Genomic DNA, 19,718 nt, shown 5'->3' with positions numbered 1-19,718 from the left:
AGCTCCAACAGATGCATCATGCTGAGAAGGAGTTTAAACTTGCAGTATTTACAGACTTTGACAGGTGCAAGCTGTCATACCAACCTTACAGACTCATCAAATGCACAGATGACTTGAGATGTGAGGAAGTGCTTTTCTTGCCTGAGCTGATCGAGTGCCTGCAGGCTGCAGAAGAAATGTGGTCAATGTATTTGATGACATGGCAGCAAATACATTCCTCTTGGCTTCAGTCACACTGCACACACATGCAATTTGGTTTTTATCTATCTATCTATCTATCTATCTATCTATCTATCTATCTATCTATCTATCTATCTATCTATCTATCTATCTATCTATCTATCTATCTATCTATCTATCTATCTATCTATCTATCTATCTATCTATCTATCCATTTTTATGATAGACTGTATGGCCTTAAAATATTAAAACGTCAAGCTTTTAAAACTATTTTGAACTTTCTGAAGGCTTTCTTAAGTTGAGTTTTACTTGACAAACTTTTTAAAAAGTACTTTATATTTTATAGATATTGCACACTTCGTATTATGTTTACATATGTTTTGCCTCCTAAAAAACAAAACAAAAACAAACAAAAAACCTTAGGCTACTATAAATTCAATTAAAAACAAATCCTTATAGGCCACGCCCCCGAGCCGAGTAGGAAATGATCGAAATCTCTGTGTTTATGTTTCAATAACATTTGTCTAACCTGACCAGAATGGTCTTGTTAGATTCTTTAAAGCCTTCATATTGAGCGATGTGATTATCATCTCATCTCATTCATTTTTCTGTTTTCACACCATATTGTTGTAAAAATATAAGTAGACGTGTTTTAGATATAGCTACACAGTATAGGACATCAAAATATGATCCCCCCCATTTTTACAGTTTTTCTCGATTGGTTTGGCTCATTTCTTGAAACCGAGATGACATTCTCAAAACCATAAGGTCATTTGGCCAAACAGTCTTACAGTTCTGCTCAACATTATAGCTCACTAGCAAAATCAAATATCTTTCCCCAAACTCTTCTTCCATGCTTCAAAAGCAGATTCCTTTCCCATATAAAAGGTCAGTACAGTCAAAATAGCACAGATCCTTCTCAATTGCCTTGGCACATGTGCATTCATTTAGTGCTTTTGTCAAAATAACCTGGATGGTTTAGCACAACACCATGGATCCCCTGCAAAAGCTCATATGTCTCCCAAAACGGTTTATCCATGTGTCAAAACTAAATATCCTTCTCATATAAATAGTCAATGCCCCCAAAATGCATTATACCTTTGGCATTGTTTAAGCACTGCAAGTCAAAATGCTTAGACGTTTTGTCACTGAGGCACAGGTCTAGCAACAGAATACCACTATGAATAAAACTAAAAGATTTTACAGTAAAATCAGCCTCCAATAAACCACTCATACTCAAGGAAACTGTAAACATTTTTATTCGTACAAAGAAATGTTAACATTAGAGAACATACTGTGAAAAGAAAACATATACAGGATTCTGTAAATGTGAACAGTTATAAACAAACAAAAAACAAAAAAAAACTCTAGCCTACCATACTGTAAATAAAGTTTCAGAACTATAGTACAGTAATATTTTCAGTGGTCGCCATTGTCACCCTCTCTTTCCTGGCCACCATCCTCATCCTCCTGGCCATCGACGCGCTGCTCTCTGTTAGGCCATAAATTCTCATCCACATCGCAACGGATATTTTCTCTTGCGATGCAGCGAGGGAAGAAACAGCGTGAATGTCTCAACCATCCCCTACATTGATCCCCTGTGATGCCCTCTGGTCTTGAGCCTGATGCTCATACACCCTCCACCTCCAAGCTGAAAAAAACTCCTCAATTGGATTTAGGAAAGGAGAGTAAGGTGGAAGAAACTCCATTAGCATCCGGGGATGGGTGGTGAACCAGGTTCTGATGCGTGGGCCACGGTGGAAGTTTGAGGAAAATTGAGGAGCTTTTGTGTATTGTAGGGCCCTAAACTGGGAATGTGTGTGGCCACACCTCTTTCTGATATAGCGGCACACATTGTTATATTTGCTCCTCGCTGGCCTGGGACATCCACAGTGGCTCGGTGGCCAATGATGTTACGGCCACGCCTTCGACCTTTGGCCAGGTTGAAGCCAGCTTCATCAACGAACAATACGATGTGAGAGGTTTCGTTGCCTTCTAATGCCATTATTCTCTACAATAGAATAAAAATAAATCTAATCAGTCAAGTAGAGACAGATACTGCAGGGAGGATCTAAAGTACTGTAAAAAGAGGGAGTGAAAAACTGAAGACAATTTCTAGGCAAAATGCTCTAGTCACACAAAGCTGGATTCTGAAGGTAAAAAGGATAAAGCAAAACAAAAAAAAGTGGTAACCATGTCTTACTGTAATAGTGTTACAATGATAGACAACCAGTAGTTGACTTACATGCACATACTGGTACCGCAGCTCTTTCACTCTGTCAGAGTTTCTCTCAAATGGTACCCTGTAAATCTGTTTCATGGTCATCTGATGTTTCTTCAATACCCGGTCTATTGTGGAGATGCTGATAGAGTTTATATTTTGGAACATTACATTGTCTAGAAGGATTGCATTACGAATCTGTCTCAGTGTGATGGCATTATTTGCAATGACCATGTTGCATATTTCTCGTTCTTGTTGTTCATTTAGAAGTTTTCTTCTGCCACCCACTTGAGGCTGTCGTCCAATCCTAGACATACAAGTCAAAGGTCAACACTGTAAATTTGTTACAAAATGAGTTACCAATGTAATTGTACTGCTGTTTTATGGTACTAAAAGTGTGATGCACTGCACAGTGACTGGAATACTATTCACAGTATTTTCTCCATTTTTTTTTCTTTGTCATTTTTATAGTATCATATAACATCACATGAAGATATTACAGTACTCTAGGCCTACACACACACCAACACTGAATAGTTCAATAGAATAGTTCTGTACCTGTTTTCCCTGCGAAAGGTTTGGATGATGGAGGAGACTGTAGACCGAGGCACATTAGGCTGCACTCGGCGACCTGCCTCTGCCATTGTGAGGCGATGGTTTATAACGTGGTCAATAAGGGTGGCCCGGATTTCATCTGGGACATCATGGTGCCTCCGTGCTCCTTGGCCTCTTCCCCCTATTCCTCCACGCATTCTCACTCCTCCTCTTCTTCTTCTTCCTCCTCTTCCTCGAGCAGGAAGTTGCTGTTGTACTTGGCGAGGTGCTTCCATGTTCACACTGCAAATGAAACTGGCCCCGGGCCAAGCTCTGTCTATATACTTTTGGCAGCAGTCATAATCATAGACAACACCTGTCAGGTAACTAAACAAACTGTTTGCTTGGTCATCTGAGATGTGGGAAACTGCTCCTTCATTAGTTCTAATTTCACCTGATTGATTGTCAAGTACTGTCATAAATTTATCAAATGTTCCAAGAAATTCTTTCATGGTATTATATCTTTGACTAATTTTGACAGTTGAACAGACAATTGTGCATATGATGACTTACACAATGAAACCATGCTGATATGTTTTGGAGAGAGTAACCATTTCACTGAAAAATCAACTAATCAGTTTAGATCAGCAAGATCTATTTATTTGGAAAATGTGCTAAATGTGGGCTCATTGTGCTAACTGTAGCTACTTGTACATAATCATTTGAAAAAAGCACAGAGTCACTTGAGACATGTACTAAAGCATTTGCAATTTGATAAAACCAATGAAAAATGACATTCTGTTGTGAACAATTGCAAGGTGGTTTGGAGATTTGTCCATGTTATTTTGAGAATGTCATCTCGGTTTCAAGAAATGAGCCAAACCAATCGAGAAAAACTGTAATGTAGACTAGAGAAAGAAAATAAACGATTCCTTGAAATCACAGTGGAAACATTCATTAAGAGGACATTTATGTCCAAATATCAGAACACTGATAGCTATATCAAAGTTTTGTGATCAAAACAGTAGGCCATTATCTCTCCTGTCATACAGTATTTGGCCACAAGGGGATGTTTATAGAATTTGTGTTGATAAACTTAGATGAAGTGTGATTGTGGAAACTACACTTTCGCGGTGATTATGAAGCAGCTTTTTATATCCTTCTTATAATGATTAATGATCTGAATAGGGAAGGATGATCCTGGTTGAGTGTAAATAGCAGCTTCCTTTAGAAGCACTGCGGCACGTGCTCGTTTCCCTCAGATGCCATGCAGCACTCTTCTGTGTCCTCAATCAGACTCTAATCCTGGATTAGAGGAGCATGTTACTGCTCTAGGATTACTCTTCTGATGGCTCCAATTTTATTATTGATTGTGTGCCACTGTGTTTCATCAGATACTCAAATCGAATATTGTTTATGCTATTTTATATATGTAGAATCTGACTGTCTCTCCTCTATTCCCAATTCCCAGTTGTACTTTTATGTCCCAGGAAATTATTTTTATTATAACAAATAGACCCCCCCCCCACCCCCCTTGTTATTAAAACTATTGGATACTTTTTAGTCATGTGTCTTTTTGCCCTCGTCCCAAACCAAGACTTTCAATTAAAAAATATCAAAATCCATCAGAAATATTCATTCCTACAGAGTGAAATAATCCTAAACTATTCTGACTTTTATTGTGCAACACTTATTTGCATAAAATTTATGTTATATATTATAAAATGAGTAATGTTATATCTAGATTTAATAATTTTATATTAAACATCTTTTGGGAAAAGTATTTATATATTTTCTTCTGTCTACAATCCACCTTACGTACCCACTCAGAACACTAATAATATTATTTTGATATAATAAAATTTATATATATTATAAATTATATAATATGTGATTTTATATATAAATGAATATTTAATAAATATTAATAATAATCTATTTATTGTGTGAAACTGAAAAAATGAAATTATTTATACACTTTTTACACAAGCTGTTGCATAATTTCCATGATGATTAACTATTTTTCCACGACCAAAAAATGTTTCTTCAGTGAAGATAATGCATGATTTAATATAAGACATGGTGTGTGAAGAAAACAAATAAAGATAAGATAAATTTCACTTGAACATTAAGATGCATATTTTTCAATCAAGAAAAAAAATCAACCATTGTTTGCTATAATACGGTATGTAAACTATTGTTTACTGCAATCATAGCCTTACAGCATTATTAAAAGTGAACCTGATTTTTCAGAAATGTTTAAAATGTCTATAAAGTTCTTTTCAGCAGTCATTTTCACGATTGAAAGCCGTGTGTGTGTGTGTGTGTCTGCTGTAAATTAACTGTTTCATTAAAGATAAGACATTAACTTTTCCTTTAAAGGGCAATAATGTTTTTTATAATTACATTATTTAATGTTTCTGTGTTGTCTTTTATTAAATGAATCAGAATACTATAGAATCTATATTATACTATACAATCTGGACTCTGTAGACTTACTCTAGACTTGACTTGATGCATCTGACATGACCTTTATGATTATTTACACGTACGTTTAATGCTTCTCAAAGTTGTCATACATGTATTCACACAACAATATATATACTTCCAAGATGTCTTTTAAAGTAAGCCTCTCTTTTTCTCTTCCATCCCTGTTCTGTCTCCCTCTGTACCTCCCTTTTCATCTCTCTGTCATCTGTTGATGTTCTCCATGACTGTGTCTGTAATCCTCATGAAGCGTGTTAAGATCTGTCTCACAGATTAGCCTGAAGGTGGATTTACACATCAATAGCTAATAGCAGCATGACGCCTATTTATCTGTACAGACACATACAATTACAGAAATACCATTGCCATGTTATGCTTCATTTACAGCTAGAGTTTATTCAGAATGTACAAGACTAGCAATGTCCTCGGTTTGCGTTGACAGAGATGGCAAGATCAGTAAATGATCTGTAACATCTAACTTAGCTTAACAACATTACTCAAAACAATAAAATGTTTAACACTGATAATAAGAAATGTTTTTGAGCATCAAATCTGCATATTAGCATGATCAACATGTTAGCATGTTAGCATAGATTTATTCTGTCAGCCAGTTGATCAAGCTGTCAGTCTCAGCAATGTATTTGATTCTGAGGGAAAAATTCTCAGATACTATTCACAAAAAAGAGGGCTAGTTGCTTTTTTTAGCCAACCTGATGTTAGCGTTAGCTGTGGTTGTGATGCACCTCCCCTTCCCCGTGGAGTTTATAGGTTACTGAAAGATTTCAGCAGCTGCATGTAAGAAGATTAGAGAGGAATTAACGTCATTCCTTTGTCATTATAGAAATAAATTGATATTTGGTTTTAATCAGAGGGAGATGGACATGTCCAGAAGAGCAGACAGGCTTTGAGGCAGGGTGGGAAACGCAGACCACCAGCCGAACACACACTAACACACATGCACAAAAGCAAAACTCAAAGGATTTCAAATGGGACCGTGAAACATTTGCTGCCCGGTGTGGATCCAAGGGCCTTTTCTATGTCGGAATGGGCGGCACTACGAGATGGAAAGGATGCTGGGTAAGGAACTCCAGAGAGTTAGACTGATCCCACACCGTCTCTCTATTTCTCCCTGCACAGATCCTGGAGCTCAGGACTCGGTCATGAACTTTGCTCTCTCTGTATTGAGGCTCATGTGCCTGGCCTGGCTGTGGCCCGTCGTCCTTCTCAAAGGAAGTAACACGCAAAACCAGCGCAGGCACAAGGACGTCTACCTGGGCGAAAACACACGGCACAAACATGGAGGGTGAGGATGCTTTTGCTTGCTCCTAAATGCATTTGCAGAATGCTCTGGTGGTCAGAACATTGCTTTGTATATAATCAATCAGCTCCATTCTGTTTAATTTAAATACCCTTGGTTTTATTTATTGTGTCTCGGTCCTGTGGATTGATGTGTAAGGGTTTATTTGAAGCCCTGTGCTGTGTTTTGACCTGCACTTTGGAGTTGTTGGATTGTGTGTGTTTGAAGGCGTAATTAATTGTGGATAAAGGAACTCTGTAGTTGGAGCTCATAGTTGAGATGTGTATGTGAGGTATACAACAAAAACAGCACTGGATAGCTATTTAGTCTTTTAGTACTGATCCAGAGGGAGGTCATTCTCAGGTAACAGTGCCTTTTGAAGCAGAGAGGGTTTCAGAAAAGTATTTTTTTTTTTTCTATGAATTGGATGAATAAATAGTTTTTTTTTTTTTTTAATGAATCCAGACAACTAATTCATATTAATACAGTACAATGTGCCCTATTTTTACATTTTTATTTATTCATTTATTTAATTAATGTAATTATTAATATTGTATTATTAAATATAATAAATTAAAATGTATCCCTAAACTTAGTCTTAAAGTGCTACATTATTGCAATAGCATATTGAGGTTGAGCTATGAGTTTGTTCTGGTCAGTATAAGTGTGAACATAATATAATACGACAGAAACATATTAAAATACTGACAAAGAGAATCTTACATTCCCTGAAATATGATATCAGAAAGGTTGGACAGAGTTAAATCTATGAAATGATGTGAGTTTTATCTTATTAATTGTATCAGTAACTCAGTGGGACTCATTTAGTACAGAACTGGCACATGGAAATGTGAATAAGTAAAATATTTAAATAAGAGGCATATTTAGCCAGCATTCGATTGTTTTGTTGGCTTTTGTTTTGAAAAGTGTCTCAAGAGAGTGATAAACTGTTTAACACTTTATCTATAATGCATTATAAAGATTTATAATGCATTTTTAAATACATTATAACTTTTCATTAATTATTGTAACCCAAGTTAAAATTCATTGTTATTGTTATGTGTTTTAATGTATGCTTAATACGGTCTAAATGTGTAAATTATTTAAATTATACTTTCTAAAAGCAAAAGTTATAAATGTATTATAACTGTGGTTACAATTCATGAGTTTATAAGGTGCATTACAAGGCATAGTAATGCATTTAAAATACTTATATAGTGCATTATAAATAAAGGCTTTAAGTAAAGTATTACCGAAAACTGCTTTCTGGATTGCCGCATATAAAGCTGAAATTAATTTCTCCAAACATCCCACTCTTCCAAATGTCTAGCTTTGGTCAGTGCTGTTTTTTTTTTTAACCCAAACGTATCTTTGTGTATGTTATTGTTCATGTCGGTTACATTATTTTTTAAAAATAAGAAAAACATCCCCATTTTGTCTTTTTTCAAACAGACGAATAGACTTTAAAACAAAGAAGTCTGACAGCACCAAATCTCTGCTGATTAAATCAGAGCAGCTCTTGCGAATTGAAGATCACGACTTTGCCATGAGGCCTGGTTTTGGAGGTGAGGAAATCTTTCCATTCAGAAGCCACTTATGAATTACTAGCAGTTGTATTCTTAAAATGCATACCTGTTGCATTCATATATTTCAAGCATCATGTGTTATCTTGGTGTCCCGATGGTTGATTTGAATGATATTGCCTGGGAATGCAAGCTCGTTCCACACAGTTGACACGAATACATGGTGTGACATACAACAACAGCACTTATACAGCAGAGAGAGGCACTGCAAGGACAGCTGGGATAATTTCAGGAGATATCGAGAGTGAAAAAAAGAGAAATGATGATGTGATTACCCAAAAATCTGCTGATGAGAATCGTGATGCGTTTGTCTGATGGAGATCACACACTTCACACTATGCCAGCAATTAAAATGATCACTATTATGTAAGCAGCAGGAAATTGGATGAAAATCTATATAGATCTTTTCTATAAAATAATATTATACAGAACACTATATTCTCTGAAAGTCTCATTCTCACATGCTTTTTAAGATGTTCACTTTATATGAAACTTGCTGTGCTGATATAGAGATATTATGCAAATATTATGCTGGTATTTGCTAGTATATGTCCATCAAGAGAACTCAAAGAACTGAACTGAACTTAAGATCAAGAGCTTTAAAAGTCACCATAGGCCAAATGACCAGAATGTGACTCTGCAGCTGAGATTGTCAAAAATGTAGGTTAGAATGTCATATGCAATGCGTCCAAATCAGAAAAAAAAAAAAAACACTCTGACCCAGATTGGTAGTAGTGCCAAGCAGACAATACACTGAGGACAGATGTGTTATATGCACAGTAATCTGCATTATAATCCCAGCGGCTGTTTTTAAAATAAGAACATAGAGTGGTATCCTTTTTTTTCAATCATATAATCTTCTTGTCTGAGACTTTCTGTTCTATATCCGATTTCGGGTCCATTAAGGTGAATGTATTTGTGAAGCAACGACTCTGAATGATCATGTGTTGTCATATATGTTCATGTCCATGTTATTTGTCAGCTACAAATATACTGTTTAGCATTGTACTATTCCAAGGTGCTTTAAATAATAACATGGTATATGTACAAAAATGGGGTAGTACCATAGTACTTTTTTGTTATTTTGTCTGCTAATCCCTACATGTGAACACTGAGATTGAGTTTTATTTCAGTCCAGATTAGGGGAGCATGATGGTTCTCTGAAAACAGTGAGAGGCTGATAATCACACCGAGTCATGTGCACTGAGTTAAGTCTCTGTTTGTAGGAAGCTTAACATCGCTTTTCAGATTTTATGTGGTTGATGACAGTGGTGAAACATCTTCAATGATAGTCAATGATAGTCACTTAAATTACCTTTTTTTTAACACAATTCTTGAAATATTATAGTAATAGAGAGTTTAGTTTTCAGACTAACTTTGAATTGTTTCATAGCAGATTTAAGGTTCTGTGGTAAAATATAGTTTTTAGGTGTTTTTAATAGATTCAATAACGGTTAAGGATCAGACACTTGAAATTCTTGTTCTATTCAGAGAGATTGCAGCTGGTCTGCATGCATTTTTTTAACATGATGCAGCTGTGTTGAGAGACTGGTGTGTCTATGATTCCCTTGAAAAACAAAACCAGCCAACACAAGCAGAGTGCTCAGAGCAGACAGAAACAACTATGAAAGTTAACTATCATCTTTCATGTAATTCTGTTATGACAAAGCAAATGGCGTATAGTCCTTCTTTCACAAATATTGACTCTCTTGATTTGAATACTGCTTCCACTGATAGATCTTAGAAGTAAATAGTTGGCGATTTGATAGTTTAGTGTTACATATAGGCTAAGAAATGTATTGTTTCATCAAAGTTACATTGAGTCTTTTGAATTTGAGGAAGAAATTTTTGGAAAACAGTAATGCAGCTGCATGTGTTGGCATGTGGGATCATTTCAACAACAGATTAAAAAAACAACAAGGAACACAAATGTGGTAACATATTCTTGGTTTAAAAAATACCACTGACAAAACTCATAATGTGTATATTTAATAGTGCTGTCAAAAATTAATCGCATCCTAAATTTATGTTACGCGATTAATCGTTTGACAGCACAAATCTTTAATTATATTTTGCAATTTGAACAAGTCCTGTTCCTCTTCCATCTGTGACACTGAGTCCAGGTTCAGCTATTCCAGTGGGCATCGATGTGCAGGTGGAGAGCATTGACAGCATTTCAGAGGTCAATATGGTGAGTGTCTGATCTACTATAAATTACTTTTAACCTTTAACCTGTCAGTTAGATCTGCACACCCTCAACTCCCAGTGCGAGTCATACATCAAGCTTAAATCCTCGACCATTTAAAACAATTGGATTCACGACTTGAGGCAGAGGGCAAAGGTTAAAACAACAAAGACTATGAATGTGTGCAGAAAAGCATGCTGAACCCATAGACATATTCAGTCGGCATACATATCTTTATATACTCAAGTGTGATTAATTTATTTTTATATACTTTTTTATTTTATTTTTCCTTATCCTAAGTTGCAAAAAATGAACTATGAGAATTATGGCACTAGTTAGAACCATATTCACACAGTGATATTTAAAGTATAAAGGAGTGGTTTATGCAAACTGACAAAGTCTTTTCATGTCTTTTGTGGGCATAGGACTTCACTATGACCTTGTACCTCAGGCATTACTGGCAGGACGACAGACTGGCATTCCCATCCAGCAATAACAAAAGCCGAACTTTTGATGCTCGGCTGGTGAAAAAGATCTGGGTGCCAGACGTCTTCTTTGTTCACTCCAAGCGTTCTTTCATTCACGACACCACCATGGAAAACATCATGCTCAGAGTGTATCCAGATGGAAACATTCTCTACAGCGTCAGGTAGCGCATGAAGCCGCTTTCCTGAAACCAGATGTTTTTACAACAGCTATGAAACTAGCAGTTTCCCTGAGGCATTTCACAGGAAAGGAAATTAGATGTTTTCAGCTCTTTACTTTGAAGTAAAGTGTACCATGACAGGAGAGTTCATCCAAATCTAAAAATTTGGTCAACACTTACTGACGTTCCAAACCCGTATGTCTTCCTTTCTTCTGTGGAACACACAATTTGATCTTTCAAAATAAATTCCCTTAGGATTTTTCCATACCACAACAGTTCATAATAACTAAAAAAAAAAAAAAAATAATAAACCTGACTGAAATCTCAGTCCTAATTTTGAGCTGTTTCTATTTAGTGAACCAGATGAATCAGTACACACCGTGGACTGAATGATTTGTTCAGTGAGTTCAGTCTGATTTATGACTGTTCTTTTGGGCTGGTTCTTTCCAATGAACCCAAGTTTTTTTTCATGAATATTACTCAACTTTTGTTTTGGGATCATGTTGCATTGATCAACTGTTCAGTGGAGGGGAGGATTATGAGTGAATAGCATTTAAGTCTGGTCTCTAAACAAAGTTATAGTATTGTTTCAGAAGATTTGAAGTATGGCCTATAAGCTGTACATACTAGTTCTAGGTTTGGTTTGGTTTTTTAATTGCCAACATAACTAAGAACTGTCATTGTATAGAAAATTCTCTAATCCTTCTATCAGAAAAATTGTTATTAAATGATTATTTATACTATTACAGATGTTATTTTGAATTGGCTTTTTTTTTACCAAAAGAACTTAGAAAAGAACTTTTCTAAGAATTAGCAGCATGCGCTGCAAGTGTAGACATGTGTGCATGGTCAGGTGTGCCTAAACCAGTATGTGCAGGATCAGTTTTCAGTTCAATTCACCTGAATTATTTCCTTGATATGATGTATTGCGAAGCTCAATATAACATGATTACACGATTTTAAAGGTACTATTTTAGTCTCACTGGAAGTGATTTATTAAGGCTGTCCTGAATTGTGAATTGCAGAATCACAGTGACGGCTCTCTGCTCTATGGACTTCAGCAGGTTTCCTCTAGACACACAGAACTGTTCTCTAGAGCTGGAGAGTTGTGAGTATGAACGTCTGTGTGTGCATGTACACTCATCAGTAAGTACTATCAACAGAGTACAAGGAAATAATAAGTCAAAGCACTACGCTCTCAGTATACCTGTAAACATATCCTAAATGTAGCCTACTGTTGTGTTTAAGGGATAGTTCACCCAAAAAGGACAAATTCTGTCATCGTTTACACACCATCATTTCCTCTGCCGAGCAAAAAAAGAAGACATTTCACAGGATGTTCACAGCTTGTACAATGATGATACAATAATGTTTCTTTTTGAAGAAATTGATACTTTTTTATAAAACAAGGACACATTATTTTGAGAAAATTTCTATTTTAAATGAAAGTTTTGAACATCATCAAAGAGTCCTGAAAAAATTCATTAGTTTCAACAAAAATACTAAAGAGCATAATAGTTTTCCACATTAATAGTAATAACATTTTTTGAGCACCAAATCAGCATATTTGTGAGTAGCATTATCATTTCTGAAGGATCATGTGACACCAAAAACCAACCCCAAACTTTTAATAGTAATGTATACAGTTACCAGGACCATGCAGTCAACTTTATAAAAGTGGTTCATATCACACAAATGTTATATTTTCAGTGAAAACACATTCTTCTTGGCATTTAGTATCATTAGCGTCAGACCTGACTAAACTGTACATACTGTATATTCAAATTTTATAACAATGGGCTGTTTGCTAAACAAAGCTATTGTTTCTTTCAGAAGGCTTGGAATATAAGTCAAGAGTCAGTTAAACAAAAATAGTAAAAAAATAAAAATAGTAGCTAAAATAAAGCTGCATTAAAATAAAATAGAAATATTTCATTAAAAGCTAAAAATGAAACACAAAAATGATAAATGTTGTCTTGGGACATATCTAATATAAATAAGCTAAAATTAAAATACGAAAATGACTAAAACTGAATTAAAAATTCATTAATCCTATATAGAAAAATGTTTGTTTTTTTACTAATATTTTTTTACTACCATAACAAAAATAATAAAACTTAAACTAAAAATGAAAACAGAATATTAAAGTAAAAGCTAATTCAGATAATATTAACAAATACTATACACAACACAAGTGGTATGGACCACTTTTGTGGTGCTTTTTGAGTTTTGTGCTAGTCAGGCACTATATTCTTTCATTATATACAGGTCCTTCTCAAAAAAATAGCATATTGTGATAAAGTTCATTATTTTCCATAATGTAATGATAAAAATTAAACTTTCATATATTTTAGATTCATTGCACACCAACTGAAATATTTCAGGTCTTTTATTGTTTTAATACTGATGATTTTGGCATACAGCTCATGAAAACCCAAAATGCCTGTCTCAAAAAATTAGCATATTTCATCCGACCAATAAAAGAAAAGTGTTTTTAATACAAAAAAAGTCAACCTTCAAATAATTATGTTCAGTTATGCACTCAATACTTGGTTGGGAATCCTTTTGGAGGCAATCAGCCTGTGGCACTGCTGAGGTGTTATGGAGGACCAGGATGCTTCGATAGCGGCCTTAAACTCATCCAGAGTGTTGGGTCTTGCGTCTCTCAACTTTCTCTTCACAATATCCCAAAGATTCTTTATGGGGTTCAGGTCAGGAGAGTTGGCAGGCCAATTGAGCACAGTAATACCATGGTAAGTAAACCATTTACCAGTGGTTTTGGCACTGTGAGCAGGTGCCAGGTCGTGCTGAAAAATGAAATCTTCATTTCCATAAAGCTTTTCAGCAGATGGAAGCATGAAGTGCTCCAAAATCTCCTGATAACTAGCTGCATTGACCCTGCCCTTGATAAAACACAGTGGACCAACACCAGCAGCTGACATGGCACCCCAGACCATCACTGACTGTGGGTACTTGACACTGGACTTCAGGTATTTTGGCATTTCCTTCTCCCCAGTCTTCCTCCAGACTCTGGCACCTTGATTTACGAATGACATGCAAAATTTGTCCAAAAGTCCAGTGCTGCTTCTCTGTAGCCCAGGTCAGGCGCTTCTGCCGCAGTTTCTGGTTCAAAAGTGGCTTGACCTGGGGAATGCGGCACCTGTAGCCCAGTTCCTGCACACGCCTGTGCACGGTGGCTCTGGATGTTTCTACTCCAGACTCAATCCACTGCTTCCGCAGGTCCCCCAAGGTCTGGAATCGGTCATTCTCCACAATCTTCCTCAGGGTCCGGTCACCTCTTCTCGTTGTGCAGCGTTTTTTGCCACACTTTTTCCTTCCCACAGACTTCCCACTGAGGTGCCTTGATACAGCACTCTGGGAACAGCCTATTCGTTCAGAAATTTCTTTCTGTGTCTTACCCTCTTGCTTGAGGGTGTCAATGATGGCCTTCTTGTCAGCAGTCTTACCCATGATTGCGGTTTTGAGTAATGAACCAGGCTGGGAGTTTTTAAAAGCCTCAGGAATCTTTTGCAGGTGTTTAGAGTTAATTAGTTGATTCAGATGATTAGGTTAATAGCTCGTTTAGAGAACCTTTTCATGATATGCTAATTTTTTGAGATAGGAATTTTGGGTTTTCATGAGCTGCATGCCAAAATCATCAGTATTAAAACAATAAAAGACCTGAAATATTTCAGTTGGTGTGCAATGAATCTAAAATATATGAAAGTTTAATTTTTATCATTACATTATGGAAAATAATGAACTTTATCACAATATGCTAATTTTTTGAGAAGGACCTGTATGTCAAAAGAGCAGCGTGAACATTCTTCAAAACATTTCCTAATGTGTGGAATGGACAAATGAACTGTTTACATGAATATTTCATTTCTGGGTGAACTACTCCTTTAATAGTAGAGTTTTATGTCTTTCTGACTTGCTAGTGGTATATCATATAACCCTCATTAGTCATATTTGTACAGGCTTCATTGTTGCAGATATAAAATAATTGCAGAGCTGAACTGGTTCAGAGTTGCATATCTCTGTGTCTTTCAGCCATGACACACAGATTTACATGGGCCTCCGCTTCAGAGGAGAGATGGCGGAGCTGGTTTTGGATGCTCGGTGTTCTCTCCTCTGAGGAGTGCCGCCCATGTATCTTCAAAGAGAGTTGGCTGTTTCACACCTTCCCACGTTTTATTTTTGCTCTCTTGAAGACGCTTACAATGAGAACGACCTCATGCTCTATTGGAAGAATGGGAACGATTCATTAAGGACTGACGAGATTGCACTCTCGCAGTTTTTTATTGAAGAATTCCACCCTTCCTTCGGGCTAGCCTTCTACAGCAGCACCGGTATGTGTGCTTCACTTCCTCCTGCATGCTTTTATTACCGTAATACCATGTGCTTGATCACAGCGATCCAACAGAGAGTGCAGAAAATTTGATTTCCCAGCATTCTTGACTGAAACGGTTGGATATATGCAGTGCTTTTCTTTCCTTTGAAGCCTTTTGGTCATTCTCAGGAAACCTGTTACCCCATATCTTAGATGTTTCATTATATGTGGGGAAATTACTAGAAGTTGTTATTAATTTTGGGCTTTAAATGTTTCCGTTTTAATTCTAAAATGAAGTTAAATTTAATTTTTGGTTTTTTTTTTTTTTTTAGTTAATACTTCTATTATAGAGCATGGATGGATTAAATTGATCAAAGATGACTAAAATCTATTTCAAATAAATGTTCTTAATCCAAAATTCAATGTGTGATGGAATATTAAGTGGTACACCTGTTTTCAACATTGATAATAATAAAAAATGGTTTTGAGCACCAAATCATTATATTAGAATGATTTCTGAAGGAGTAATAATGCTGAAAATACAGCTTTGCAATCACAGGAATAAATTATATTTTAAATATATTAAAACAGAAAACAGTCTTTTTAAATTGCAATAATATTTTGCAATGTTACTGTATTTTTCATCAAATAAATGCAGCCTTAGTGAGCAGAAGAAGTTTAATACAAAAACATTTATAAATCTTACTGATCCCTAACTTTTGAATTGGGTAATTAAATTTAAATTTAATTTTAAATTTTAATAATTAAATTAAATTAAATTAAATTAAATTAAATTAAATTAAATTAAATTAAATTAAATTAAATTAAATTAAATTAAATTAAATTAAATTAAATTAAATTTCTAAGTTCATTTTCCTGTCAAATATATCAACAGTAATTCATGGGGACACGTGTACTCTGATCTTTTTTTTTCTATTGTCATTTGTAATAAAGTTTAATATTGGCCTTTCTTTAATTTTTGTCTTCATATCTGTTGTAAATGTCGCATACTCTCTGCTTCTCTCAGGCTGGTATAACAGGCTGTACATAAACTTCATCCTCAGGAGACACATATTCTTCTTCATGCTGCAGACATACTTTCCCACAATGCTTATGGTCATGCTCTCCTGGGTGTCCTTCTGGATCGACAGGAGAGCCGTACCGGCCCGTGTCTCTCTAGGTAAACCTCTCGAGTAAACATCCTCATTTTAGAATCTAGAAATATGTTTAGAAATGATATTCTGTTCATTAGTTCTATTTAACCTGTCAGATCTTAATGTTAGACTTGTGACAGGAAGTTTCTGCAATATTGCCTCAGGTTGTTTGGTGAGCTGTGTGTGTTTACTTTGTTCTCTCTGGTTATTATGCTTTCCAGGAACAAGCACAAACCGGTTTAGAGAGAACAGAGTTAAATTACCTCAAAAAAACCTTGTATTATAGTCAGGGCAGCAGGCCTTATAGACCCAGCCAGGACATGCCGATGACATCATAGCACAAACCTATTGAGAGTCACAACAAAAGAAGCAGTCCACACAACGTGTGTCTTCCTGTATGTTTTCTTAAGAAGAACTAGAGAAGTCTTAGAATTTGGAATAAACAGTGACTAATTTATAGAACATTTGTACTGAACGTCATGCATTTCCCCACACTTTCATTTCCATTTACTCCCAGTTTGACCGTCCATAATCTGCGGGGGACTCTTGTGTGAGATGCAGTAGATGGAAATATTTATGCTTGAACTTCTGAACTTCCCCTTAACCTGTTATCTTTGTTTCCCGTGAACCCGCTTCTTATTCATTCCTCTGCCCTCTCTCTCTGTCTCTTTTGATCTGCTACAGGTATCACAACAGTGCTGACCATGTCTACTATAATAACAGGCGTCTCAGCGTCAATGCCTCAGGTGTCTTATGTGAAGGCGGTGGACATTTACCTTTGGGCCAGTTTCCTCTTTGTTTTCCTGTCGGTCATTGAATATGCTGCCGTGAACTACTTCACCACGGTGGAAGAGATGAAAAAACTTCGGAAAGGAAAGGTCAGGGTCACGGATTGATCAGAGATTGTACAGTGTATGGTGATATTTGCTCTGGTAACTATGACCAAGATTGAATTTTCACTTTTAAGCTACACATCAAGCCCCTATGGTAGTTTTAAGTCAACACAAATTCAAAAAAAAGTTTATATATATATGCTTATGTGTGTGTGTGTGTGTGTGTGTGTGTGTGTGTGTGTGTGTGTGTGTGTTATAATTTATAACAAAATTAAAATAACTTAATAATAGAACAAAACAAATTCATTTACCTAACAAGAATTTACCTTGCTAACCATAGTTTCTGCCCAAATACTATAACAACAATAACAATAATTAATTCATAAATAACACACATATAGTTATTTTATTTATAATGTTATTAAAAAATAAAGCAGACATTTTGAAAGCAGTGAAATTATTAATTCATAAATAATAATTATAACATGTATTTTAAAAATAATCATAATAATAAGTATTGTTATTTAATTGGCCTAACAGCTTTCTGCCAGAGTAATAACAATAGTTACAAAATAAAACGGTAACAACATTTATTATTTTGTTTTATAAAGATTCTTGCAATTAAAAAATAACCCAAATTAATTTATTTTTGCTTTACAGTAGTAACAGCTCAAATTGAATGATTTGTAAATGTTTTTTTTTACATTGACTTCAATGTATAATTTTAATACAAATTAATATACTTTTTTTTTCTTTGATCACTGTTAGAACTTCACAACAGATATTTACTTTCTCACATTTCTCTTCCTACCAAAGCTTCCAGTGTCCTACGACGCAACCCAGGCTATGGCCTACGATGGCTGTTTTCACGATGACATAGATGTATCGCCTTTCCCCGAGCTCCCCACCACACCCAGCACGACGCGGACCATCCCACCCAGAGCCTCCTCCACCGAGCCTCCGCCCACCGAAGGCACGAGACTCTGGAGGAAACGCTCAGTCGGCAAAAACATCAGATTCATAATGAGCAACAGCTACATGATTGACTCGTACTCCAGAATCATCTTTCCACTGGCGTATCTTCTCTTCAACATCATCTACTGGTGTATCTACTCCTGATCCTCTAGCTTGAGTTTTTCAGATCAGTTGCTGTAATATTATCGCACAAGACAAAATGAATGCTCTGACAATAAGCACAAGTGACCTGACAAAGAGGACAGTTTTGTTTACGTGTAACTGGAGAAAAATCCAGATGGAGATATGGAGAGCTCTTAAGTGTTTTGCTTTTCTCATAGCATTTGAAGGAATGTCGTTTTTCATAAACCCTCAAATGCAAGGAGCACGTTCATATCATTCTAGAATATACTGAGCAGTTGCTTACCTGACTCTTGTGACCGTTCTTATGGGATCCATCCACCACCCTGGCTTTATCTCCTAGAATTCATTAGATCTGACAGCAGAAACTCCAAAGCAAGCCATCCTTCTTTAAGATTTGTAAGGTTTTTGAAAGAAGTCTCCAATGTTCACCAAGGTTGCATTTATTTTATATGTATACAAAAAAATACAGTAAAACTGTTATAATGTCAAATATTGTTTTCTATTTCAATATATTTAAAATGTAAGAAACATTTATTATTAGTAATGATGAAACGGCTGTGCTACTTCATATTTTTGCGGAAACTGTACATAAAAAAAAAACAGCATTTCATTGAGATAGAAATCTTTGGCAACAGTATGTCCTACTGTAATTTTCTTTTTGCGATTTATTGCATCCTTGATGAATAAAAGTATTAATTTCTTTTAAAAAAATGGTATTATACATAGTTGTGGGTAGATCTGAAATCTGTGAAAGCATAACACTAGTCAAAAAATGCAACATTATAGTTAAAGAAAAATGTAAAAAAAGACAGATTTCATGTTTCCAAAAGACAATAAAATGGGATATACTGGCTATTAACTGCCTCAAACAATACTCTTGAACGTTTTGTTTCAGTAAAAGCCTTGCTCCTTGTAAACACAACTTTTATTTCCTGGTAGACTGTTAAAAACCTGTGCACTATGATTCATGGAAACTGTGTAGCATCCAGCTAATCGGATTAGAGATTGTGCTTTTGTATGCCATAAAAGCAACACACAACAAATACATCAGAACCTTAACATTATACTACTAACATAATACCATTCACCATCAGATTGAGTGCATTTGTGTGTGTGTGTGTGTGTGTGTGTGTGTGTGTGTGTGTGTGTGTGTGTGTGTGTGTGTGT

At 35.7% G+C, this 19,718-nt stretch overlaps 1 protein-coding gene across 1 annotated transcript; it reads left to right on the top strand.

Annotated features, from left to right (window-relative positions):
• Positions 1-6,215: 6,215 nt before the first annotated feature.
• LOC132127065 (gamma-aminobutyric acid receptor subunit rho-3-like) lies at positions 6,216-18,935 on the top strand. Its single transcript, XM_059538683.1, has 9 exons — positions 6,216-6,725; positions 8,172-8,284; positions 10,426-10,493; positions 10,913-11,136; positions 12,159-12,241; positions 15,348-15,485; positions 16,494-16,646; positions 17,305-17,498; positions 18,270-18,935. The coding sequence occupies exons 1-9, from the start codon at positions 6,484-6,486 to the stop codon at positions 18,570-18,572; spliced, it is 1,518 nt and encodes a 505-aa protein (XP_059394666.1). The 5' UTR covers positions 6,216-6,483; the 3' UTR covers positions 18,573-18,935.
• Positions 18,936-19,718: the final 783 nt, after the last annotated feature.

Source organism: Carassius carassius, chromosome 45 (genome assembly GCF_963082965.1).
Source record: "Carassius carassius chromosome 45, fCarCar2.1, whole genome shotgun sequence".
NCBI lineage: Eukaryota > Metazoa > Chordata > Actinopteri > Cypriniformes > Cyprinidae > Carassius > Carassius carassius.
This window is presented reverse-complemented; position numbering and strand designations above follow the sequence as displayed.